This window comes from Ochotona curzoniae, unplaced genomic scaffold (assembly GCF_017591425.1).
Source record: "Ochotona curzoniae isolate NIBS_2020 unplaced genomic scaffold, NIBS_Ocur_1.0 scaffold_3890, whole genome shotgun sequence".
Lineage (NCBI taxonomy): Eukaryota > Metazoa > Chordata > Mammalia > Lagomorpha > Ochotonidae > Ochotona > Ochotona curzoniae.
Window position 1 is genome coordinate 14,900,762 of NW_024467115.1, and position 27,631 is coordinate 14,928,392.

Here is a 27,631-nt window from a genome sequence, read left to right on the forward strand (position 1 = left end):
TGCACCGTTTATGCCAACAGTGAGTGCTTTAAGCATTGGGGAGCGCAGTAGAGAATGCACATCAGCCACATGGGTCAGAGAAGCAAGAGGAAGCTCTTGGGAAACGTGGTTTTTTTTTTTTTTTTCCTTTTTTTTTAACTGGAGAGTAAAATACTGTCTTGTTAAACAATGACAGGAATGTGTGTTACGCAGGAGGAAAACAGTATAAGAAAAGGAGGTGAGGAAAAAGAAACCAGGACTCCTTGCATAGTGCCAAGCTATGGAATTCATAAAAGTATGCATGTGTGTTACCGTTAGTGGTTTTCACTAAATGCCTGGATAGTTAAAAGAGGCAAATACTTTGTTGAGACGTAAACCAGAGCCTTTAGCAGAATCAAGTCACCTGTGACCTCAATTCTTTTTCAACGAATATAGTGCAGGTATATTAAAGATGTGGGAAAATATTAAGTGGTATTATTTATAACACTGAGAAATCAAAAGCCATCTAAGTCTCCAAAACTTACTATGATGAATTGAATAGAAATTTGCAACACCTGATATCTTGTTGGGAGATGGAGAGTAAAATAGATAATATGACATAAATGAGTGGGTGTGATATGAAAAAAGTTGACAGTAAAGTGGAATATAATAACTATGACCCTAATGGAAAAAAATAAACGTAAATGTAAAGAAACACCGGCAATAGATGCAGAAATAGAGATAAATCATAATAGAGGCTTTGGATTTTCTTCTTTACATTTGAAGGCTTTTTGCAATTTTTTTGTTATAAATATATGTCATTTATAAATAATATAACAATTCACATAAGGTGAGAGGTGAGACTTTGTATCAAAATCATGTTTCTACACTCAGAACAACTTGTGCTTTATTTAATACTTTTATAACATTTATTTGTGTATTACTTTGAATAGCATGTTGTTTTCACAAATTATAACTTTAGACATTTTGGTTTTAGTCATCGGCCAGTATTTAGAGATGTCTGTGTATTGATAGGCGATAACTCTCGACTGTTGAAAGAAACCACAAAGACAAATTTCGATTCACACTATTTGAACTTATCTGTTGTTGGATAATAGATTTCTGCTTTCTCTTCGTTTTAGGAGTAACTGTGTAAATGTCTTGGTGACAACAACCCAGCTGATCCCCGCTCTTGCAAAGGTTCTACTCTATAGCTTAGGAGGTGCTTTCCCCATCGAGAATATTTACAGTGCAACAAAAATAGGTAAGAAAGTGACTTAAATCCGTAAGGAATATGCTCTTATCCATGCAAGAATGGTTTTTCTTAAAATGAGTTTATTCTTGATTCCTTTTTTTTTTTTAATCAGTTGGGCTATTGGAATATATATCAGAGGCCTATAAGGGCCATGCAACGACATTCCTGCAACTCATTGTACGTGTGCATCTGTTCTGAGATCTGTTTGAGTGAAATTCTACACTCAGTATCTATGTAATTCTGACTCATTCTACATATTTTATAAAGCATGTGTTATTTCAATAACATACCGTAACACCAGCCATAGCAATTGCTGGTTTAGTTCATGTAGACTGTAGTGTTGTGCTCTTACATATATAGTAATTAAGGTCTAACGTTAAAGTGCTATTTTGACATTAGAGAGGAAACTCACATGGATTAAACTGGTGTGAAGCAAAAACTTCCAGAAAAATAAGGACTTCATAAATCAGAAAAACTTAATTTCAAGTCTGTGAGCTCCTGTGTGGCTAGAAATCCCATATTTCCAAAAACGTTTAACAGTCACCAGAAAAACAACATTATTTAGTAAGATGACATCTATGGAGCCATCTCTTGCTTTAAGTGCCATTTGCAGTCTGTAACTTCCAAGAAGAAGTTGAAAACACAGCCACCTCATATTCCGCCATCTTGAAAGAGTTAAAACTGCTCATGTAGTCCACTGTCTGTCAAGGAAATGCCAGGGAAAATAAATGAGTTGTGTAATGCGCCCTGAAGGTCAACAAACATAGGCTTTGGCACCTTGACAAGAGGAGTTCAAAATCCTAAAATCCCCCACCAAAAATAACCTGCCCTGGCCAGTGCGGAGGTCTGACGCTGTAGCAGAGGCAGGCCCCCATGGCAGCTGTTACAGGAGCACAGTTAACAAGAGCCAAGCTTTCACAAAGTAAATTCCATGTTGTCACAAGAACCCCAATTCAGAGCTGAGCTGCTAATACTAGACATGTTTTAGATAACTATGTATCTTTATGCTAGCAGGGTTTCTAAATACCCTGTGATTTTACTTTTAGACAAATTATTTTATAACAGAACATATGTTTCTTCTACAAAGTACCATATTTGTTCTGAGCCACGTTACTCCCCATATGCAAGGTGAGAAAAAACACTCCCCCCCCTTTAAGTTAATATTCTGTGATATTTTAAACTGTCAGCTTAACAGGAAAAGGGGGGCCACGAAAATTCTGGCAATAAAAATCAAACAATAATTCCATAACCATATTCTCCTAGTGTAATTGTGGGAAATCAGTGCATTTTACGTTACATGCTGTGACCAAATTGGATCACACTGTTAGTTTAATTAATCTAACCATAATAGCTCCGATTTACTTCAGCAAAGACAATGTTTGTCAAAGAAGAGGCACGTCTTAGTAGTTCCTTAGAGATGAACTTCCAGGGTTCCTTCGTAATATCTCCAAGTGACTGTATTGCTTAAAATAAGTTAGCCGAAAATAATTTTCGGAATTAAAGTGTTAAGCTGTCTGTGCAGTTGTTCTTATGCTCTTCTGGTGGAATAAATCATAATAACATTTTCTCTAGGTCAAGCACTTAACCTCACTGGTGTTTTTGGAGTGTGAGGCACATTTCTTTAATAATCCATCCTGAGACGGATGCTGTTCAAACATGTGTGCTGGTTTCATAAACCCGGATTTGTAAGCCAGTTTAAATGATGTTTGAGAGAAATTAACTTAACACTATATGAATCTTTAGGTTCGTGAATGCTGTGGCTGGAAGAATAAGCAGTGCATTATTTTTCAGGCAAGGAAAGCTGTTTTGAGCGTATAGTGTCCAGATTTGGCACTAACATAACTTATGTTGTGATTGGAGATGGCCGGGATGAGGAGCATGCCGCTAACCAGGTAACTTCACTCTGAACTTTTATCTCATTTATCTTCCAGGAAAAGAAAGTTGCTTTGAACGAATAATGCAAAGGTTTGGCAGAAAAGTAGTATATGTTGTAATTGGGGATGGTGTAGAAGAAGAACAGGCAGCAAAAAAGGTAACCTGTCTCGAACAATGTTGGTGTGATACTTTTAATGCAAGCCTTCTTGTTTGCATTCCAGTAGTAGTTTGGCCCAGCATCAGCTTTACAAATGATTTAGATTTATAGATGCGAATCTGTGGAAGCATGAGAGGGTCAATACTTACGTTCATGTAAACCATTTGGAGTCTAGCATTTTTTTGCCTGAAATTTGATCGGAAAATCAGGACAATTGTGCGATGTTTCTTTGGGCATATTGAGTGTGTGTATAAAGTAGGCATATACAGTAACTACATTTATGTGTATGGCTGTGTCCATATGCACATGGAAGTGTGTATGCATACAGAGTGCACACAAGCATAGATTGCCCAAAGGTCTGCAAGACAATAGGGACAGAGAAACATTTTTAAGTACATACAATTTAACAAGAAAATGAAGATTAATGAGCTCCATAGAAAAGGCAAGTGAGTGGCTCAAGACTCCCTCTGACATACGGTCCTTCTTCTGAGTGTGTAGTTGTAGGTGTGCTCTGTGATGATAGGCACTGAGGGGAAATTTAATTCGCAAAGAGCAAAGCCATTGTGAGAAGTTATACTGGTGGCTGTTGGAATCAGGGATTGTTGACATCCTTCCGAGCCGACACAGAGGCAAGTATGTCTCTTCCCTTCTAGAAAACATTATCTGTTTCAGTCTGTTATTGCTCCTTGATTGGAAACAAAGAACTGCCTCCGAATATATTCAGACTAGGTATTTGAGTAAGTCATCATCTGGCCCACATTTCAAAGCGAAGAGACAGAAACCAAAGCAAGTAAAACCCATTGAATGGTCTATGATATTAGACAGTCAACACAACATGAAGAGCTTTTTCCTTCACTGAATGACATCAAAAATATTGTGTAGCAAGATAAAGGTGGTAGTATCTAGGAAAGATGAAATAATGAATTAGTATTTAAATACTGATTTATTAATAGTTTTTAGCTACTTGAAAGACAGGGTTGGGGTAGGCCAGACCTAGCCACGGACTGCATCCAGGTCTCCTGTGAGTGCACTTGAGCTATCATCTGTTGACTCCAAGGATGTTAACAGGAAGCTGGATTGGAAAAGGAGTAACAGGAGTTCCTAGGATGGTAGATGTACCAAGAATCCCAAGAAGTGATTTAGCCAGCTACACCACAGAACCCAACCCTGAATTAGCATGTTTAAACGATGACATGTCAGTTTATACATTATTTTACTTAGAAAGAATATAATCTTTATTATCCTGAGGACATTCTAATTTTTGTCTCTATTTACTTACTTACTTGTTTTGAGAAGCACAGACACAGAAAGAAAGAGAGAATTCCCGTTTACTGATTGATTCTTAATTGTCCGTATTAGCCCTTGCTGGGAACTGAAGCCAGGATTCAAGAATTGAATTCAGGTCTCCCACATGGGTTGCAAGAATCCATATACTTGGTTCATTACCAGTGCCTCTCCAGATCAGCATTAGTGGGACCAAAGTAGTACGCCAGACTGGTTATTGAGTATTGACATAGCTAGCTCTGATGACATAGCTAGCTCTGATGACATAGCTAGCTTCTTAACCATAGGGCCAAATGCCCATCCTCTGAGAATTCTTTCTTTTTTTTTTTTTGGTTATTTTATTGTCCCTTTATTTGAAAAACAGAGAGAGAACTCTACTTTTTTACTCCCCAAATGTCCACAAATGTTATAGCTGCTGCAGGCCAAAGCCAGAAGCCCAGAATTGTATCCTAACGCCCGTGTGGGTGGAAGGAAGCTATGTACCTGAACCACCTGCTGAATCTCAGGGTGTGCATTAGCAGGAAGTTATATCAAGGTGAAGTTGGGACTGGAACCAAGTATTCTAAATTAAGCTATCCAAAGTGATCATTTAACTGTAAGCCAGATCGTTTAACTGCTAAGCCTTCTATCCCATGCCAGGACAATTGAAATTATTGTCTAATGAAAGCCTTCTTTACACCTGTGCATATGCTGCAGCGTTCATCTTATACTTATTTTCAGAGAAAAAAAAGTGTAAACAGTTTCATTTAAAAAGTTCATAATCATAATAGAGAAATGAAACGATTGATGTTTATTATAATCAGTTATAATCAGGCAAAATAGAAAGTACTTCTACTTGAGAAGTTTTGGTGAAAGGGTTGGCACCCCTTCTGGAAATTCCCTGTGCTTTTCCATGCCAGGAGGCTGTATAGGCTCTGCCTCCCACAGAGAACCTGGTCTTAATTAGTCAAGTCAAAGACCCAAGACAGCAAACTGGCCCCAAGGACATTCCATGTGAGAGGTCAGGGCTGCAGACTCAACAAGTATGCCTTACCTTGCTGACCTCTGCTTGAAGTACTTCCAGTCTCGGACAATTGAGATATCTTCTGGAGTTTTTCAATGTCCTGAGTCCATGTTTTAATATTTTTCTTTGTATTGCCACCATAATTGTATGTATCTGAAGTCCTATCTTTTAGCCTATGTGAAATTCTTGTATTTCTAGGTCAAGATTACAAAAATTCACTTTTCTAAACCAAAAACAGTATATGTTCTTGAAAATGAAAACTTGTCAAGTCTGCCCAGTTATCCACAGTGAGATAGCTGCTTGCTGCTTTAAAACTAAACTTCAGGAGAAAAAGGCATGACTCCAAATGGCTGAGAATCTCAGATAGAATGCTTTTGTCCAAATGGTTGTATGTGTAGTCATGGTTTGGTGATGGTGAAGGCTTATAATTCTATTTTGAACCATAGGTGGTTGGTTCCTCTAGTACCCAGAATGCATGCTTTTCTTTGGATGTAGCAGTAATTGCATGTGCAGAAAAATTAAGCGTTGTTTTGTTACTGTAAATAGATCTGAGCTGATTTTAAAAAATGCTACTGCTAGGTGAATTTCTGTGCTTTCATTTGACTTTCAACATATATTATTTGAAAAATATTAAGAATAAATATCGAGTTTACACACAGAAATTTCTATGAGAATAATTTTTCTCTCCTATAGAAACATAAAATGTAAACTCTATATGTAATTTAAAATTTTCTCAAATCCACATTATGAGCTGGATTATATTAATTTTAATAAATTTTAGTTAAGCCAATATGTCTATAATAGCATTGTCTTAACACCTAATCAATATAAAATATATTGATGCAGTGTCTGCATTTTTCATTTCGTTTGAGACTTTGAATTCATGGGGCTAATACATTTCAAGTACCCAGTCGCCACAGTGGCAAGAAGATTCCATGTTGGGCAGCAGAAATTTATATAGTTACAATTATTCCTGAGAATGCTTCATTTTCTAAATAAATGGCATTTCCATATTTCACAAGGAAAGATGTTTCCATGTGTATATGAATGCATACTCCATACAAAAATATTCCAGAATATGTCATCAACTCAGACTTATATAAATGCTTTTGTTTTGTCAGTTGCCACAGCACAATAGACTCTTGGATTTGTTTATTATCATATTCAATGGGGTCTTTTTAGCTCCTTTACTTCCCAACCACTCTTTCTATGATATTACACACTCATACACTACACTAGTTTAACTTCGGAGCACTACAAACCATTGAAATATCTAGGATTTCCTGCTCTACAGGGCTCCATTTTTGTTCCCTGAGAGATGGTATCTACATGTTTTAAAGTGCTAGTGTATATTCAACTCCATAGCATTGAAATCCATCAAGTCAGGTCTACTGGTTTAAGTTATTATTTATGCAAGACCCGGAAGAAACTTATCATCTCCATGGTTTGCTCTATATTATATGATCCAACTTCACATTATGCTTCACAGAGGAAGGGGTTTCCTTCCGCTCCTACGTGGCCTTGTCTTAGGAAGTGTATCTTCTTATTTTATTCTGAGACATTGACCTTTATGAATGTCATACTGATGAAAACTTGCTTCCCATCTGCCGAGTAGAATTTCTGTGTCTCTGTGCCTTCCCAGATGCTGAGGTTGATGATTATACACATTCCAAAATAAATAGAAAACTGCCTAGGGAATTCCAATATTTACTTTTCTATTCATTAAAATACAGTTCAGATCTATTTCTCTGTCATTTTTATGCCGTACTGATGCTGCAAGTCTTCAGATGCCATCATCCCTGACCGTGGGTGGAGAGCGTGTGCTGCTGCGTCACTGAGATGATGGTTATGATTTCTCTCCATTCCTCCCTCTTCCCCTCTCTCTCCCATCCCGCCACACAGCACAACATGCCCTTTTGGAGGATATCAAGTCATTCAGACCTCTTGGCTCTGCATCAAGCACTGGAACTAGAGTATTTGTAACTGTGTTCTCTAACTGGAGACCCCCTTTTTATATTTCAAGTACACTGAATTTTTATGTGTGATTCAGTGCCTCTGGCTCTACACATATAAAATGTCTTAAAAGGATGATATCATATGTGGGATGAAAATTCCAGAATGAAGAATTCAGAGTGCTGAATGGAATTAAACTGTAGTGCTACAGAAAGGAAACAATGGTCTTATATTTACAACACTTTAATTAAAAAAAAAAAAGTTGTGGTGGTTGCTGGGACAAATTGAGTCCTAACTGGAATTGACAGCTTTAGCAAAGAACTCTACCGCTGAAGAGCAGCAGCTTCCACACTGCGTCGGACAAGGTGATCAGCAACATTCCTCACCATGGGAGATCTTCTCAGCCCTGAGGTTTGAATCTGACTTTAGCCTACCTAGCCCAGAAAATCTGAATTGGGATGCACTCAGACTGTATAAAGGACTGTCCTATCCAGACCTGTAATTTGTGTAAATTATTGATGGAAATAATTTACTGTGACTTTATTAACAGCTGACTTTGAAAGTGGATGCAATTTTTCTTTCATTTGTTAGGGAGGGCACTGGGATGGGGAATGGGGATATGTCTCTTTTTTAAGTTGGGCAAACAGAATGTTCATCCTGATATGTTGTGCCTTAAAGACAAGACAATGTTTGTGTGTTACAATGTAACTTTGGTTAAAAATCTCTGTAGGTGACAACCCAAAACCTTTGTGATCATTTAATCATGACCAAATTTAAGACTCAAGCTATCAACATCTAATAATAGCATCAGCAAGAAACTGAACATTTGTTCCAATAAGAAAACAACAATAATAAAGCCGTGTTTTATTTGGGTTCTTAATAATTCCAGTAATTGTATGAGGCATCAATTTGTGCATCCAATCATAAGCGTAAGGTTTGGGGAAGACTGTGGGACCTTCACATCGAAAGGGAAGTGTATGTTGAAGTCTCTAGTGTCCCTTTCTGAAGTTTTACTGGAAAGCTAAGAGCCATGTTCACAACAACTTGCACTGTTTGAAATTTGAGACTTTTTGACATATTTAGGTTTGCGTAGAGGAAATTTATCATACTGATTATCATACTGATCATAAGCAATTGTCATCCACAATTTTAGAATATTTCATGAGCATGGCTTGAAATAAGGCTAAGTGTGTTTTCCCAGTGCCGTCACAAAAAAAAAAAAAAAATGCCATCAGCAGTAGAAGGTGGATGCCCCAATTCGCTTGTAAGACAAGAGTACATAAAAACTTTACCTTCACGATCATCATAAATTCAATTATCAAGTGAGTGGACTCTTGACATGACAGCAGTAAAACAGTTTCTGGCACTTCATTATAACACATTTATCCAGACCATCTCCATTTCAAACTTGTAGATGCTCACTTTTGCCTGTACTGTAATTCCACAATGGACTGCATTCATGGTAAGGAGAACCTGTCATCTTGTGCTTGCATGTTATTTTTTTCCCTTGGTGTGTAGCCCATGTTGGGAACATGATACAGGTTCTTCTGTCATTTTCTATGATGTGACTTCCCTTATAGGAATTTCATACTTCAAGATCTAGAAGTTTCAGTGATGTCTGCACCTGCAGTCTTTGTTTAAAATGTCATCACTGTGGATCATGGAGCACTGCTACCAGTCAGTGCCCCCAAGGAGGGTATGCTGCGGGATGATTCATCAGTTGATGCTCCGGAGAGAGCTGTGCTTTGTTCAAAACCCCAATGTTCACTTTGGAAATATGAGTTTATTTTATCAGCTGTAAACCTGTATTTCTTGACTGAATCCTAAGCCCATGCTTACTTTGGACAGAAAGATATTAAGATCTTAATTTTGCATCCGATCACACTTGCTCTTTAAGTATGGTAGCTTCTGACTACCTCTGCCCCAAATACTATTGCAGGCAAATTAAGAGTGGAATACTTCTGACAGCAACAACAAATGATCTACTTCTGCTGGCCCCCAACTTGAACGTAGCAATTTAAAGCATTAACTAATTACTTATCAGTACTTAATTGTATTTTCATGAAATCCTTCAATACTCTGTTCTGTGAAAACACAAAATTTATTTTATTGCTAGTTTCAGTCAACAATAAACCTGTGGCATGACATCTAAATTTTCAATTCTTTTTCTTATCAGATAAGCAAAGCCTATGCTGCTAATCCTGTAGGTGCAGCAACTTTCCTCAAAGAACAGAGAGTTGGCTGATGGTTCCACTCAAAGTGTGCTCTCTCTCACACACACACACAACTGCTTTCATTTCTGGGTATGTATTTAGAAGAGATTGTCAACATAAAAGCTATATGCGAGCTTCAAGAGAAGCTTATCTGGCAGAACAGTGGTGCAGAATCACAGGCCAACATTACCACCGGGTCCCATGACCCCGAGCATGCTCAGATAGAACCCTTTCTTTCCCAGCTTTGGAACAGAACATCCTCTCCCCTTCCATTCTGAAAAACAAAAAAATAAACCAACAAACAAAATACCTTCCCTCTTGGCAATTTCCATACCCTATATACACATAGAATATTGTGCCTTATTATAAAGTAGTTTGAAAAATGTTCTGTAACTAAAATGAGTTTTTGACTACTATATCTGCAACCTGGGAAAAATAACTACCTAGTATTGCACCTTGAAAATATCCAGATCAGGTAATTTAGCAATAAAGTAGTTGGCCTGGCTACATGATTATGATTATGACACCATGAAATCCTGTGTAAGTCAAATTCAGAGGCAAAAGGTATTTTAAGATCATAAAGTTTGTGCACCAAAAGTACATAATAATTCTCTCTGAAAGTGTTTTTCTCTTAGTTCTTATGAACTAAGATTCGAAGTAGTGTGGACAGCATGCACGCGTATGAAGTTGTTTCTCTGAAGCACATGTGTTTTCAACAACCCTATGTTCTCAGTGAATGTGGCATTAGGTACTTCTTTGGGAAACAGTCGTAAGCATCATGAACCAAAGTTGCATTCTGACTTCCAACTGAAGCAGCATTGTGGAACTCTCACAACGTCAAGGGTTTCTAATATGTATTAGGGAAGTATAGATTATTGGGGCCTACATAATTTAAAAATGTAAATTAATATTAAAAGCTTGTAAAAATATGTACATCTTTACTATTTCTCAATAAATACCTTTGCAAACGGTTTCATTTTCTTCAACCTCCCACGTCATATCGTTTCTATGTGTGTTTGATTGGATTCTGTGATGTTTTGTATTTAGGTTTTGTGTACTTAAATGTTCTGATTGGTGGAGACGATAAAGTCAGATAGAATGGACCGAAATGTCAATTATGAAGGTCAAAACTCTTCAGGTGTGAGTTTCACAGGTTAGGTAGATACATTCAAATATAATATGGTTGAAGCCACAGTTCATTTGTGGTAAAATTATGTGTGTTGAATTATGTAAAACAAGTTCTCTCTAGATGAATATTGGACTTAGTTGAGAAGATTCTCCAAAAAGGATAGGGAGTAATTCTCTGAGATGGGCTTAGTAGCTATTAGCTGGTATATAATATTGACTTACTTGCAAATGTAGTGTTCATTCTTATACAAACCCACAAGTAAATTTCAGACCAACTTCTGCTCAGTCACAACTTTTACAAATGTTAATCTGAAAGTTAATGAGCTTTAAGTTGAAAGATGTGAGAATTTGGGTTAGCCCTGACATCACAAAAGATCAATCACGTCTTACAGGTATTTGATGGATATTTTTTAAAACAATTGAATGTACACACTTCCCTTTATTCTCTTGTAAATCTTAGTGTCAGCTAAATCTGAATTTGTGAGAAAGGCAAACTTGTGGGTATTATGCCCCATATTCTATATTGTTATTTAGCATACTTTCTGGAGTGAGAGGGTACCTCAAATCAAAATGTCCAGGTCTGTGCCTGTGCATCCCCTGCTTATCACCTTTCCCATAACCACCTTCCAATTTCCATTTAGAATTCCTTCCCACCTAGACAGCAGCAATAGTCTCTAGCAAGGTTTCCCTGATTTCATTCTTAGACCCCTTCAATACATTATGTCCCAGGATCCAGAAAGATGTTGTAAAAACATTGCCCTCTTTTTAGGCACTTCCAGCAACTGGCTTGCTGAACGCAACACCAGTGTGCTTAATGATGACCTGGAAGGCTTACGGAACCGTCTGAGAATCACATTTCCATGTTTTTCTGCCCTGGACAAGTTTTTTTTTTTTTCTCTATCAGATTAGCTACATGATGTTGTTTGCATTTGCCTGGTGTCACCCACTGTAGGGTCTTTGCATTCAGAGTTCACTCTATTTCGAAAAATTTTTCGCTCAGACGTCTGCACCTTCTTTGTCCAGGGACTTCAAGTCTACTCCAAAGACCACCTTCTCACTGATAAAGCCCTCCTCTCTAAAATTACTTATGCTTCTCCAACACTTTCCAGTTCTCCACTTTTTCTATAAAATGATAGTTCATGTTTAGGTTTATCCAGCAATGTATACTTTTTATTTATCTTTTGGATTATATAATGTATGTTTTACAATATATGATCCGTGTTTTGTTTTATTCATTTCTACTTAAGCAATACCTAGCAAAGTGTCTGCTGTGTAGTTTTCAGAAAAGTACTTGTTGATTACGCACCTAAACCATAGGAAGACATTAGTGATCATGTCCAGAATTGGAGACTTCAGATGAGACAAAAAGAAGAAAACATGCAGGTAAGTTTTGAAGAGCAGGGTATGTTTTTTCAGCTTACTAGAATCTTTACTGGCTTTGTGGTTCGTGAAATAAAGAGCAATAAGGGCTGTAAGCGAAGATGCTCTTGAGAAAAGGTTATAGCGATCTGCACACGCTCCCTGGACAATCACAAGATTACAATGTGTCGGTGACTGCTGCCATGCCCCTTTTTCTGTTTTTGTTAAAAATAAAATGATGCAACATCTATATCATTAGTTGAGTCATTTTTTTTCAAAGCCATATAGCATCTTGTAAAAAATAAGATTTTTTTCCCTCATAGACTTGAGTCACTGAAACAGAGGGACTAGGACTAACCAAAACTAATATCCAAGAATTCAGTTCCAGTCTCCCCCATCAGTGGCAGAGATCTAAATCCTTGAGCCACCTGTCACTTGTTGCTTCCCAGGGTGTGCATTAGCAGGAAACTGGCAACGGAAGCAAAGTTGAGTCTTGAATGTATGGGATGCACATGTCCCAAGTGGAGTCATAAGGGTTGTGCTAATCATCTGCTCCTGAGTCCCAACTCTCAATGAGAATGGCAGGCATTACTAATTGGCTCTTCCCTGATCCAGAGAACCTTCCAGAACTGTGTTCACACACAATTTGAAAAATCTGTGTGTATAACATGTCAAGAAATGTCTAAAAACAAAATGATAATATTGTATGAGCCAAATGATTGTTTTCCCTCCCCAGTATGTTTTGATTGCCTTGCAAGGGTGCTGCATCTATGGCTGAAGGGCACTTTATTGTCCTTTGTAGTTGTGAAATCTTAGATTTGAGGAGACAGATGTCTGCTATCATGTATAAGTTCAGTTCTTAAATGACATTTCAGTGATATAAAATCGATAGAGTTATAGGAGTGTGTGTGTGTGTGTGTGTGTGTGTGTGTGTGTCTGTGTGTCTGTGTGTGCGCATGCTGTGAGAGGAAGGAACCACCAAATAAATTAGTCCCCAGACCCTATGGAATTGTACCATAACTTCTTTTCAATTAAATTAAAGTAAAATTTTTAAGCAGAGTAGGGCCTGTCCTGAATCATCCAGCTCCTGATCCTCAAGACTGTTGCACAGCTCAGTGGGAGTGATTTACCAGACTCGTGTGAATGTGTTAGGATGTGTAAGCACTGGAGCATGACAGATCACTTTGCAGAGAAAACTAGCCAATACCCCTAAAAGATTCCTGAGAAGATGATTCCAAAGTTCAGGCTCCAAGGCCAAATGGAGAACACCAGGAAGAGAGATGCTGCATTGGGATCAACTAGACAGAATGAAAACTGAGAGAGTAACTACGAGTAGAAGGTGGAATAATATAGTCAGAGAACTTGGTGACTTTTCTTCTGGGGAACAGAATGAATAGAAGAAAGAATAGTAAGAACTGAAACTTGGAAATAGACAAGGACCGCATCAGAAAGTTTCTTTGTTGTTTTTGTGTTTTTTAATCCATTTGTTTATTTCACAGGGGGTAGAACACAGACACCCTCCTCCCGCATGCACTGGGTCACTCTCCACATGCTAGGCGCCAGGAATTCAGTCTGGATTTCTTCTATGGATGGCAGAGATCCAGCTGTCTAAACCACCACCTGCTGCCTCCTGAGATGTGTACTAGCATAAAGCTGGAACTTGAACCCAGACTCTCTGATGTGGATATCAGAGTTGTGGATAGAATCGGCAGTGTCTTAATTGCTATCCAACATGCTTACCGCAGTGAGGACTTCAGTACATCCATGATCTTCATTGGCATTCTGGGAGAAGCAAGTATCAAAAAAAAAAAAAAAAAAAAGAATCCGACATACCACATTTTGTACTTTTTAATAGTCTCTCTGTGTTCATCCTGAAAAAATGAGGGATCTGAGAGTGGCACAGTGTCTCAAGGAGTTGCTGATGTATTTCTGAATTAGTTGTTGGTCTTGAAATTGGAAATTAGCATATAGAATAGGGAAACCAATATGTTCAGAATATAAGTATATTTGAAAAAGTGTGTGGAAAGTGGAGTTAAACCTGAATTTACATTGAGTCCAAAAACTAAAAACTCATGAACGTGAAGAATTTTCAAAAAGATTGCAGAAAATGTGCTATGAAAAAAATTATACATGGATAAAAAATTTCACACCAAAATATATTATCTGTTGAGTCCATTTTCCATGAAGTTTCTGAAATACACTGATAGGCTTTAATAAGTTGCTACTTATCTCGTACACTGGAAAATCAAGACTTCACTCTAGATTTCTGGGATAAATATTTTGGCATGCTTGGCGTATAATGTTCACAAAAATAAAGGCCACAAAAGGGAAAAAAAAAAGGTCCTGGTTGTTGCTTTGAGTTTGGTCTGAGTTCAGTTTCTGGAAATGTAGATTTAAGGTAGCATTGGGTTGCAGAGTAGAGTTGGCCAGTGGAAACTGAATTTGTAATGATTTTCGGGTGGTCTGTTAAATACCGTGCCAGGTTTTATGTGAACTACTCTGAGAGCAGTAAATAAACCCCTAAATAACTTTACAAATTTAATCAGTCATTTAAGAGGCATTTTCCTTTTGTACAAACTTGAACCAGGATGTTTGAAAGGCTAAGACCAATGTCCGCAGTGTAGGATGTGCATGTAAAAAGATAACCATGTAAAGTTACTTGGGATCACCAACTGCTTTAACTCCCTGCTTTCTCGTGTACTGCTTTCCTCCAATTTCAAGAAATGATAAAGTAGTGGTGACTTTATATTTATAAAAGAAATTTCTATATCTTTAAGAATCTTTTCTCAGTAACTTTTGTACAAATAAGTCATCACTAGGTTTTAACTACTTGGAAACCAATAAAACATTCTAATTTATTTGCCAGAGAGGGAAAATATGGCCCAGCTGGATAGCCTAGTGGCTAAATCCTCACCTTACATTTGCTAGGATCCCATATAGGCTTGGTCCTAATCCCAGCTGCTCCACTTTCCACACAGCTCCCTGCGAGTGGTCTGGGGAAGCAGTTGAGGTTGACCCGAAGCTTTGGGACCCTACACTAGCATGGAAGACCCAGAGAAAGTTCCCGGCTCCTGGCTTCAGATCAGCTCAGCTCCAGCTGTTGAGGAGTGAATCAGCAAATGAGAGATTTTTTTCTGTGTCTATCCTTCTCTCTATATATATCTTCCTTTCCAATAAAAACATGAATAGTTTTTTAAAAAGAAAGGAAGGGTGGGAACAGAAAAAGCTTAACAGCAGAATGAGCTACTCTTAGAGAAATTAATGTTTCAAAATATGGTGATCATTAAAATATATGCTATGGTGGAATAAACTGATTCATAATAGTGGGCAATAATATCTAAAGTTAATGAAAAACACACACTTATAAAACCATACTACTGGTTAATGAAATTACTTCGCCAAGTAATGAGCACAGCAGGTACTGATTTGAAGAGGACTCTGATGAAAAGGGGTTAAAACTGCATTTTCAAAACCTTCATGTAGTCTATTATAAGTTGTAAGTATGTTTTATCAGTTTTGAGTACCCATTGGTTTTCCAAGAAAATCCTATTGCCACAAACTTGTCAACTGTACAGTTGCTGGCATTGTTGTGTGGCAGGTTAAGCTGCCGTCTGTGATGCCAGCATGCCATATGGACACTGGCTCATATTTTACCTGCTCCGTTTCAGAACTAGCTCCACTTCAAAACCAGTTCCCTGCTAATGCTCTGGACTTTGCCACCTACTTGGGAGACCTGGAAGAATTTCCTGACTCCTGATTCCTGGCTCCTGGCTTCAACCTATCCCAGATCTGGCCAGTGTGGTCCCTTGAGTAGTGAGCCAGCCTATGGGAGTTTTATTTTTCTCTATTTCTGACTTTCAAATAAATTTAAAAATGAAAAGAAGGAGCATTTTTCTTGCCTCTGTCTAAGCAGAGCAGGGATATTTACATTTTCTTTTATGCCCCCAAGTCTTTATGGTGGCGGTGTGGTGGTTCTTCCAATAAGCTCCTGGCATTATCTGCTGAGCAGAGACCATTGGTACAACTATATCAAAGTGAGGAATAGGGTACAACTATATCAAAGTGAGGAAGGAGATGGCAAAGCTTTCATTTGATGACTCACTTGGGAACCAGCTCTAAAGATGACATGTAAGAAGGAAGAAGGAGGAAATTTAACCATATGTCACTTCATTTATAATCACAGTCAAAGTTGGTATGGTTTTGCCCGTTGTGCAGTTTAATCTCTTCAGGTCAAAAGACAGATGCACAGACAGAGTAGGAACTTAGGCCTGTTGGTGGACTTGGTCTAGCGTGTGAACATGGTCACTGTTCTGTATCTGCCTGTCCATTTCCTGAAGCTGAAAGTGCCAGATGGGACTGCTGGATTAGACGGCAATCTTCTGTTCAATTTTTGGAGGAATCACCACACTGCTTTCCATGGCAGTGACACTCTTGCATCCCAGTGAACAGTGCACCCATGGTCCTGTTCATTTTCTTCACACCTTCACAATCTCTGGGTATTTTCAATCTTCTTTTTATTTGTATTTATCCATTTTAATGATATGTATGAGGCATATCTGGCTTAGGTGTACTTTTCCCTAATGGTTGTGGCTTATTGACCGTTTGTGTATATTCCTTGAAGAAATTATTGTTAAATCCTTAACCTGCTTTTTTTTTTAAAAAAAAAAGATTTGTTTTGTTTTTTTTTTTTATTAAAAAGGCAGATATACAGAGAGAAGGAGGTACAGAGAGATAGTGGCTACAACCGCCAAAAATGAGCATATCCAAAGCCTGGAGCCAGGAACTTCTTGCAGGTCTCCCATGTGAGTGCCGGGGCCCAAAACTTTGGGCTGTCCTCTACTACTTTTGCAGACCACAGGCAAGGAGCTGGATAGGAATTGAAGCAGCCAGGACAGGAACTGGCTCCCTTATTTGGGATCCTAGTAGATGTAAGGCTAGGATTTAGCTGCTAGGCTATCAACCTGTTTTAATTGAGTGTCTTGGTGAAGTGTGTATTCTGGGTAGCAATCCACCCAACAGATATGTGGTTTGCAAATATTGTCCTCTCATCCCAATGGTAAACATGGTTTTCTTATTTACTACATATTCCCTCTTTTACAGAACCAGCATACCTCTGGGCATTTGACTCAGTACCAGCCCATCAGCATACTACAGACTATTTGTCCTAATCATTTATATCACCCAGTGATGCTTACAGGGCTTGAACAGGGTCAGTGAAAACTAATTCCACCGACTTCCCCACTGCCATTGTGAAAGCTGTGCTATCTTTCTGGGATGAGGAGCTCTACCGATTGGAATGTCAGCCTAGAATGTTGGACTTGTCTTCCTTACCACAGTGGTAGAGAACCTGAGGAGGGAGCCAGTGTAGAGGTGAGTAGAAGTGAGAGTTAAAAGAAAAAGCAAAAAGAAGGATTAAACCCTTAAGTTAGGAATTTCTACCTAAACTACTAATGAGATAACAGTATTAGGAAACAGAGAATGCTGATAAAAAATAGATTGCGAGTTTGGCAGTCAGGATGTTGTTATTGAACAATTGTCTTTCTTCTTACGAAGTCATAATTTAAACTTGACAATACTTCCTTCTGCAGCTTATGTCTAGCCTTCCTAGTTGTCTCCCTGCCTAAAATTCCCTTCCTTAAAACAAAATTGTACAAAATCAGTGTATTTTTGTTTTGTTTGTAAAATGTGCTATCAAAATTTGCTCCTGAACACTTACTTTAATTGTATTCATTGACTAAGACACACTGAATACTTGCCAATTTTATGCATAAAATATTTTACTCTGGGGTTGTTTCCATGTGTCTTAGGAGAAGCAGTAGACACTTCTTTAAAATAACCAATCTCATCCTAGAAAAACTTTGTGCTTGTTTTTTCACCTAGGATTTTTTTTTAAATTAAAACAAACCAAAGTGCAATAAATAAATAATATTAAGGAACCGTAATAGTGGAGGCAAGTGGTATTAAAGTCCATTTTCCATTCAAAACAACAAATGTCTAAGTTCATCAACCTTTCACTGCCTAATAATGTGACATGTTTGCAATGTTGAAGGAAATTAAGTGTATTCATGCTAAATGAAAATAAAATTTATGTGCTGCTAGTGCCATATACTTTGCCTGGTGTTTCTCACTCTATTCATCATTAAAAAGCAGCTCAGTAAGTAGCGTAAAACTGCTCGTAGGGATGGCATTCAGCAATAACTCGGAGTCAGTCATGAATAGCCAAGCACCAGTGCCTTGGAAAGACTGTGAGGGTTTAAGAGGGTGAAAAATGATGAAAGTCTGTTTCTTCTCCATTTTCTCTCCATATTAATTACACCAGGAACAGGGTTGACTGAAAGTGTTCCAGTTTAAGACCATGGTCTTTTCTTTTAATACTTTTTAAAATTATTATTATTTTAAATGATGTTTACATAGTTGATCAGGATGGGAAGGATCTAGGGTTAGGGAGAAGTGGGTCTGATCATTGTTTCCAAACTTTCCATTTCTGGGGAGAGGGGCAAGATAAAGGGGGGGGGGGTGGATAGGCCATACCCAGCCTCCCAACCATCCCAGCATACAAGGATGAGAAAAGGCCGCCCAGTATCAACCCAGGGTCACAATGTGGTGCACTCTCTGGGGGTTCTGCCCAGGTAGATGCAGCAGTTCCAAAATGCTGTTGATCTTGACAATCTATGAATGAGGAATCCCTTCGAATGTCCACTGACTGACACAATTCACCTTACAATCTCCAGTTGCCTAGATTTTTGTTGTCATTGTTTGGCTGAGGTAGTTGCCTGTATGTTCTGTTATCCGTTCTATGCTTTGGTAACAGATGTCCTCTGCAGGCCCCAATGGGCTACCATATCCTTCATGTGAACCATGGCCTGCCATCCAGCATACCATTTTTTACACTGAGGAGGACCAGTTCTTGTAGGTTAGCTCATGGACCTGGGCCAGGTGACCTAGGCCAAGCTGGACTCCCAAACCTGGGCTCACGGACACAGCACACCCCCTGCAGTTGGGCCCAAGAACCGGGGACAGGAGACCCAGGTTCTTGGGCCCAAGACCTGGGAGAGGCCTGACTGGCCCCCCATCCCTGGGGCCCTAATCACTCTGTAGGCAGGCACAAGGCCTTGGGTCATATAACCCAGGACCTGCCAGACCCTCTACCCCAGGAGACCCAGGCCCTTTGAGACGCCCAACCCCTAGGGATCATAGATACAGCATCTGCCACACAGGCAGGCCCAAGAATATGGGCCAGTTAATACAGGCCCCGCAGGACACCCCACCCCTGGGAATCATAAACCCAACACCCAAAACTCAGGTAGTAACTAGGACAAGGTCCTCAGGAATGCCCCTACCCCTGGGGTTCACGTACTCAGCACCTACCACACAAACAGGCCTTAGGATAAGGGCTCGGTGACCCAGGCCCCCTACTCCTGGGGCTCACAGATATAGTACACACCACGTGGCTAGGTTTGGCAGACCCTGGGCCATGCGACCTGGGACCTGCCAGACCCCACAACTCCTGAGTCTCACAGACCCGGCTCTCAGGACACAGGCAGGACTTAAGGTGAGGTCCAGGTACCCATGCCCTGCCAGTTCCCCATCCCTGGGGCTCACGGATGCAGCATGCACCTTGCAGTCTGGCCGAAGGGCTTTTTCATTCCTTGAGTTCATGAATCCAGCAACCACCAACCCCAGACTGGCATGAGATGTCATCTCACCTCGACATCTACCAATGGGTTCTTCAGCCTAGTTCAATCTAACCTGCCCCAATTCCAGCTTATGCTGATTGGTGCTGCAGCCTAACCTTGCCCAGTCAGCTGCCCATCCCAGCTCCAGTGTGAACTGGCTGGTATTGTAGCCTGACCTGGCCCCTCATGCCCCCCCCATGCTGTTTCTCAGACCTGCCAGTGGATGTTATGAACTCACTTGGCCTGGCCCACCCCCAGACCTGACCCACATGTATACCAGCAGGAAACTGAATGTCTTGATATTGAATGAAACTGACCATGTTTTTAAGAGAAACTTTAACACAGGACATGAGCCCAGTCAATTAGTAGGAAAACAGTTCAGATGTACCTAGTACTGTAACGTAATGATGCTTTATTTTCTTGTTTTAATTTACTTATTTGAGCTCTAAGCTCTAAATAGCCCATTTACATGGTTAAAAGAGTTTGAGCCAGGTGCAATGGCTCTTTGGCTAAATCCTTGTCTTGCATTCTGTTTCCTGGAACCACCCCTGAGAGGTTTGTCTTATTATCAAAAGTGAATATGAGATACTCTATTAAACTGGAATTCCACATAAAAGAATAATTTTAGAACCTGGTGTAAAGCCTAGCACATAAAGTCCTTGCCTAGGACATGCTGGAATCCCGTATGGGCACTGGTTCTAATCCCAACATCCCTGCTTCCCATCCAGCTCCCTGCTTGTACTCTGGGAAAGCAGTCTAGGACAGTTCTTCGGACCCTGTACCCACATGGAAAACCCAGAAGAAGCTCCTGACCGCTGGCTTCAGATCAGCTCAGCTTGGGCCATTGGGGTCATTTGAGAAGTGAACCATCAGAAGGTACATCTTTGTCTCTGTCTTCTTCTCCGTATATCTGCCTTTCCAATAAAAACAAATGAATCTTTAGAAAAATCTATTACATATGTGAGCCATGTTCACATCTCAAAAATATTAATTGTATGTGGTATTTGTATATAACTTGTAATTAAGTGATTTGGCAAAATATGAAAAATCTGTGACACTTAGTAAGAAATGTGTGGATATAAAGAAAAGAATAATTTTGTTAAAATTATGTCCCAAATATTGTATTACTTGTTGTTGATCTGAATTCAAATCCAAATGGACATTCTGTATTATCTGGAAGATGCCTGAATGTACTTGGAGTAAAGGAGACTGAAGTAGAGGTAGAAGGTAGCAGAAGCATTAAGGATCAATATTGATACCAAGGAGGAGCTTGAATTGCATGTGATACCATGTTTGCGCTGAAGAACCAGTGAGTTTTCAGCTGAAAAATATCATGGTCAGATTTATTTTTTGTAAGACTACTCTGGGAGTTCTGTGGAAAGTAGAAGGATATGGTGGCAACTAGGAACTGGGAAAGGATTTGGGTCACTTGTAACTAGAGAAGACAAAAGGGAAAAGGACTTCACCCAAAGCACCTGCAGCAGAGAGCCAAGAAGCAGATGAATCATTGCTTAGGGAAAGAATTTGTAACAGAATTGTCATCACTAGGATGCCTCCACTGGGTTTAAATGCAAAGGTATTGCTGAATATTGGGACTTCATAGGAGGTTTGTTAAAAAGCAGAGAAGCCAATCTCCATTGTTTTTTTTTAAAAGATTTATTTTTATTATTTTTTTATTGGAAAGGCGGATACACAGAGAGGAGAGACAGAGAGGAAGATCTTCCGTCCGAGGATTCATGCAACGGCCGATGCTGTGCCGATCCGAAGCCAGGAGCCTCTTCCGGGTCTCCCACGCGGGTGCAGGGTCCCAAAGCTTTGGGCCGTCCTCAACTGCCTTCCTGGGCCACAGGCAGGGAGCTGGAAGGGAAGCGGGGCCCATATGGGATCCTGGGCGTGCAAGGCGAGGACCTTAACCACTTGCGCCACCGCGCCGGGCCCTCCATTGATTTTTATTTCCTGTAATTGAATCAGGAACTGGGCAATGATAGTACATTTTTTTAACTCCTTGGATATTTCATTGTGTCACCAGGATCAGTAAGCACAGTTGTTCTCCTTTGTCTGTGGTTTGCTTTCCCGTTGTTTAGTTATCCATAGTCAACTGTAACCTGGAAAGATTAAATGCAAAGTCTATGCGTTTTAAATTGTATGCCATGTTGAGTGATGTGATGAAATGCTTAGCCGTCCTGCTGCAGTCATGCCTTTCCTCATTCATGCTGTGCAGGACACCTATTCCTTAGACACTGAGTAGCTACACTGGCTTTCAAATCTGTCATGATGTCACAGTGCTTATGTTAAAATAGCCTTTAGGATACTTAATAATGGCCCCAAAGCACAAGAGTAGTGATGCTGCTTATTTGGATATGTCAAAGAGAAGCTGTGAGCTGCTTCCTTAATTGGAATGCTGAGATCTCTTCACCTATTAAGGAAAAAAAAATCTATATGCACAGCTCGTTAAGTCGATGAAAAATGGATCTTCTACCTGTAAAATTGTGGATGGAAAAGAAGTTCATGTTACTTTTGCTGCTGAGTTGCAAAATGTGAGTGTGATTGTCATCACACTTGAGAGTGTTTAATTAACATGGAAAAGTCATGAAACATAAACTTCAGGAACAGCTTTTCTCAGGCCTCAGTACATATCCCCTGCAGGGAAATGGGGACCACTGTCTCAATAAACCATTTTGTCTTTTCTCATTCTAATAAAGGTCCATTCAGGAAATGGTACTGGAGCAAGATCATGTTATATTGTTGAAACAGCATACCATCCTCCCCTTCACAGAACAACAGCAGTTCCTTCCTCATGTCTTATGGAGAGAAAAGAAAAAACACTGACGATTCCTGCTCCCAAACAATAAGATCCTATTTATCCCAGACAATCATATTTTTCTAAATAGATGATCTCATCTCGAAAGTTGGAAATCAGGAAGGGAAATAGTATCAAAGGATTTACTTGGACCTTGTAGAAACATCCAAATAACACCTCTGCCCTTCTCTAGCTATCGTCAAGCACTTAGCTGAGAAACCTGCAGCCTCTGAGACCATTAAATGTCTCATATTCGTAAATTTTCATTTATACACCTCACTAAAGATCTTTCAGGAGGACTAAAATTCACTTTGATTCCTTCTGTGTCTACAAATAGGTGTGCCTGCCTATCTCCCATGATTTGAATTTTTTTAAGATTTATTTATTTTTATTGCAAAGTTAGATATATAGAGAGAGAAAGGAGGAGACAGAGAGGAAGATCTTCCAACCAATGATTCACTCCCCAAGTGATTGCAACAGCTGGAGCTGAGCCAATCCGAAGCCAGGAATCAGGAGCTCTTCCAGGTCTCCCACGCAGGTTCAAGGTCCCAAGACTTTGGGCTGTTCTCGACTGCTTTCCCAGGTCACAACAAGGAGCTGGATAGGAAGTGGAGCTGCTGGGATTAGAACCGGCGCCCATATGGATCCTGGCGCATTCAAGGTAAGGACTTCAGCCACTAGGCCACCACACCAACCCCCATGATTTGAATTGTTCAAGAAAATGGAGTATGAGTTTTCTTTTAATTTTTTGTAAGGCAAGTGAATGATGCTTTTCCTAAGGCAAAGGAAGAGCCTATGGGCCTATTTTGTGTAAGCAGCCAAGTGTCTACCTTTGGCAGAAACATATTATGGGCATTTTTATTTTGTACTTTAGTAGTTTTTCACTTAAAAATATTTCCATGGATTATATAGTAATTTTATAGAAATATAAACTGATACTTAGCTCCTGAACAATATGTAAAAGCTATATAGCCCAATGTTATTTAGTTTATTTTAGCTTATTTTTCTTCCCCACTGAAGTCATGCTCCTGATTTTGTTCTTAAATGAAAATGTTGCACAAGTTCAAGCTTTGTAACATTTACTCCTGCCTGACAAAGGAAGGAATGAGTGATAAAGTGTTGGGAGTTTTGCTTTCAGTGTTGCAAGGAGTGGCAGGAGGAATCTGGGGTTCAAGTGCCTTAGGTCTGTGTCTCATCCCCCAGAAATGTGGCAGATTCTTCCTTTCTCCGTATGTGCCAGGAACAACACAGCTCCAGTTGATTATGGCTGCTGTGCTACAGCCCTCTCTGCTGAGTCCGTTTTGCATATCACAGCTTCTTTTCTTTGCTGCATGGGTTGAGTAATGCTGCCCTCATCCTCCTCTTCCTCCTCTTTCTTCCTCACCTTCTCCTCCTTCTCCTTTTCCTCTTCCTCTTCCCCTTCCTCTCCTTTTCCTTCACTCCCTTCCTCTTGTCCTTTTTCTTCCCCCTCCTCTTCTTTTTTTTTTTTAAAGATTTATATTTTTTATTGGAAAGGCAGATTTACAGAAGCAGAAGAGACAGACAGATCTTCCATCTGCTGATTCACTGCCTAGGTGACTCCAACAGCCAGAGCTGAGTTGATCTGAAGTCAGAAGCCAGAAGCTTCTTCTGATTCTCCCACATGTAGGGTCCCAAGGCGTTGGGCCATCCTCTACTACATTCCCAGGCCACAAGCATAAACCTGGATGGGAAGTGACACAACTGGGACACAAACCAGCACCCATATGGGATCTTGACACATATGCAAGCTGAGGATGTAGCCACTAGGCTATCACACTGTGTCTGTTCTTTCCTTTTGTTATTTTTTTTTATTTTTTCTTTCCTTTTGTTTATTAATCATTGTTATTGAAGAAGCAGATCATATTTATGGAGAGGGAGATGCAGAGAGAAAGATCTTCTATCTGCTTGTTCACACCTCAAATGGCCGCCAAGAGTCAGAGCTGGCATGTCTGAAGCAAGGAACCAAGAGCTTCTCTCAGATTTCCCATGTAGGTGCAGGATGCTAAGGTTGTAGGCCCACGCTTACTGTTTCCTTGGCCATAATCTTGGAGCTGGATGGGAAATGGAGCACCTGGGACATGAACCAGCACCCAAATGGAATCCTGGTGTTCACAAGGAGAGGATTTAGTCAAATATCCACTGAATAGCTGTCCTGTGATTTGCTACTTCTCTGTTGGCCTCTTTGTCTTGTGACCATAAAAAAATAACTGATGAGGAAAGAAAGAAAGTCTGCCCTGCAGGGGGCTGTCAGCTCTAGGTGGCTGTTTGCCCAAGACTGCTTGGCTCATATTTTTATGTTTCTAAAAGAGGAAGTTTTTCCTAATTGGTGGAGGTGCATGCTAGTGAAGCATTCTAGGTTAACCAGTCAGGAAACTGACAGCAGAGTAGTCTGTTTTGCACAGAAGTTCGCCAAATATTTAATAATTTCAGTTTGGCAGAAGCAACAATACCTTAAGATGACTTTGTATATGTTTCTCCTATTTTCCCCTTCGTCAGAGTTCTTGGAGAGTTGTTACGTGTGATTTTATTTCCTTTTTTTTTTTTTCTTTCCTTTTCAGTAGTTCCTGGAGTTCCTATCAATATGAGCATATGTCATTGCAACCAGTCAAAGAAAACCAAGTGGTCTGCTTCTACATATCAGATGAGTTTACAAGATGCTTTGGGATTTAATCAAAGCTAGAACAGAGCCTAAATTATAGGTTTATCCTTTCTTCCTTACTCTTCTTTGCCATTAGGATTAATGCCTTTGGAAGCATAATTTGTTGATGTGTGAACAGAAAGAAACTGAGAAGAGAAGCTGGAAATATCCAGTGAAATCCATTGAGCAAATGTGGTAGTAATTTAGAATTGGCAGAGAACTGGTCACAAAAGTTTGTTTTCCAAACCTGATCCCACTGAAAATATAGGAATGAAATTTAAATGGTTCAATGAAATTGGTTTAAAAATGTTTAGAAATTGTGGCAGAGTTTTAAAATATATTAAAAAAAATACCTGTTAAAGGTTGTTAAGGCAACAAATGAAAACACTAGATTAAGAATAAAGAGGAACTGATGTTGTATCACAGTGAGTTGACACACTGATTGTGGCATCACTACCCCATATCAGAATACTGGGTCAAGTCCTGCTGCTCTTCTTATGATCCAATTCCCTGCTAAAATGCCTGGGAAAGCAACAGAGAATGGCTCAAGAATAGGGCTCCTAGATAGATTTTTGGGCTGCTGCCATAAGCCTGGACTAGCACCCTACCTGTCTAGTAAAACAAACAAACAAAAAAAAAACTTAAAAAAAAAACTTTAGAAAAAAGCGATGAAGATATCCACTTTCTAAATTCAGCGTTATTATTAAATTGTTTTTCAGGAATATCTACAAATATTCTGTTTCTCAGCATGTATACAAATGAGACGGAAGGCTTGGAAATAACAATTGCCAACAATTCTTCCGTTTTGGGACTTCTAAGTACTTTAATTTGATTGCAACTTGGCAATGAGTATAATCAAAGGAATGTGTTACTCCTGTTTTCACTGGAGAAATATTTTGGCACCTGCAGTTACAATGTACTGATCCTTTTTACAACAAACACACACTGAACATCAGTTATATGTCAAGCTCTCTGCCAAGCAGAAGGATCAAACTCCAAAGGAGGTAGGCCTAATCCTCTAGGGACTTTGAAGATTGTGCAGGGATGCAATTGGGAGTAAAAACAACTACGATGCTCTAGAACGAATGTTAGCGTAAGAGTTACATAGTATGGACTATGGCACTGGAGGCTATTTTCAGTTCAATAGTGTTTAACGTGGCACCTCTTTCCAGCTACACTAAAAGAAAAACTAAAACACCTCCCAATTCTTACATCACAATATAAACATAGTCGTGGCTTTCAAAAAATGCAGGCTTTCAGTTGATACTGCAGACATGTGTGTTTGGACATATGTGTAGACATTTACTTGACAAGCACTCTGGCAGCCTGGGACCCAGCTCCCCAGCCAAAGCTTGTGTAGCTGCAGACATCAGCTGTGTAGTAATCCAATGTCTTTTTACCAAAAATCACCTTAGTATATGAAAAGCCAAAATAGCTTGGCAACCACAATGAACATCTTGCAGTGGAAATCTCATCATGCACGGACATAACCCTGAAGTTAAGAAAAATTCTGAATTACAACTGCCTCATTTTAATACTGATTTTGAAATCCTCCCGAAGAACAAGCAATTTGCAATGCCATAAGAATGAACAAAATGAAATATTTGAGAATACTAAGTCACAGCTAGTTAATTATTACCCTTGCAGGAATTGAAAGTGTTTACAATTTAGGAAACTACTTACTGCTTGGTTCTCTTTCCATTATCATGAGACAATTTTAATTGAGACACTTTTTAAAGATCGTCAGAGTGAAATACAATGAAATAATCTTGTTAAGTTGTTCTGATATCTGTAGAGAATAATTGAAACCTCATGTCCCAAGGAAAAGTCCCAGACTTCAATGGCTGTTGCTAACCAGTTATGGTTATTGACTAGTTTTAATCTTGTGTAATCAATAACTTTCAGTAAAAAGAACATGCTTTAAGTGGACATCAGAGTTGATTCTAAACTTTTAATCAGTGAGTGAAGATTTGCAGGAAAGATTATAACTCTGAGAACCAATCAATTGAAAATTAAATGCCACATGCTCTCTAATGAAATCAAACCTCCCTTGCCAACACGCAGTACCCTTCTAAGAATACTGCAACCTTTCCTTGCCTCTGTCCCCAAAATAACCAAAATCTTTCTTGGTTGCATTGCAATATGCCAACCAGCAGAACCTCTCTTTCCTTGACAAAGGTAAAACCTAGCTTTCAATGGAGTGCATTGGCCTCTTTCATCTACACTATACCCACAAAATGCATTTAAATAGTTTATTTCGTTTATTTTCATTTTGTTGTTGAAAAAGCAGAAGGATAGAAGCAGAAATCTT

At 39.3% G+C, this 27,631-nt stretch overlaps 1 protein-coding gene across 8 annotated transcripts in view; it reads left to right on the top strand.

Annotated features, from left to right (window-relative positions):
- EYA4 (EYA transcriptional coactivator and phosphatase 4) overlaps nt 1–8,219 on the top strand; it is a 260,900-nt gene extending 252,681 nt beyond the window's left edge. For 4 of the 8 annotated variants that reach the window (XM_040965425.1, XM_040965422.1, XM_040965426.1 and 1 more), the window contains 3 exons: nt 1,101–1,222; nt 3,145–3,245; nt 7,435–7,515. In XM_040965425.1, the coding sequence (XP_040821359.1) occupies nt 1,101–1,222; nt 3,145–3,245; nt 7,435–7,515 (304 nt within the window). Of the gene's footprint in view, nt 1–1,100; nt 1,223–3,004; nt 3,106–3,144; nt 3,246–7,434 lie in introns of all 8 variants that reach the window. The other 4 variants (XM_040965420.1, XM_040965421.1, XM_040965424.1 and 1 more) reach the window with 4 other exon arrangements.
- Nucleotides 8,220–27,631: the final 19,412 nt, after the last annotated feature.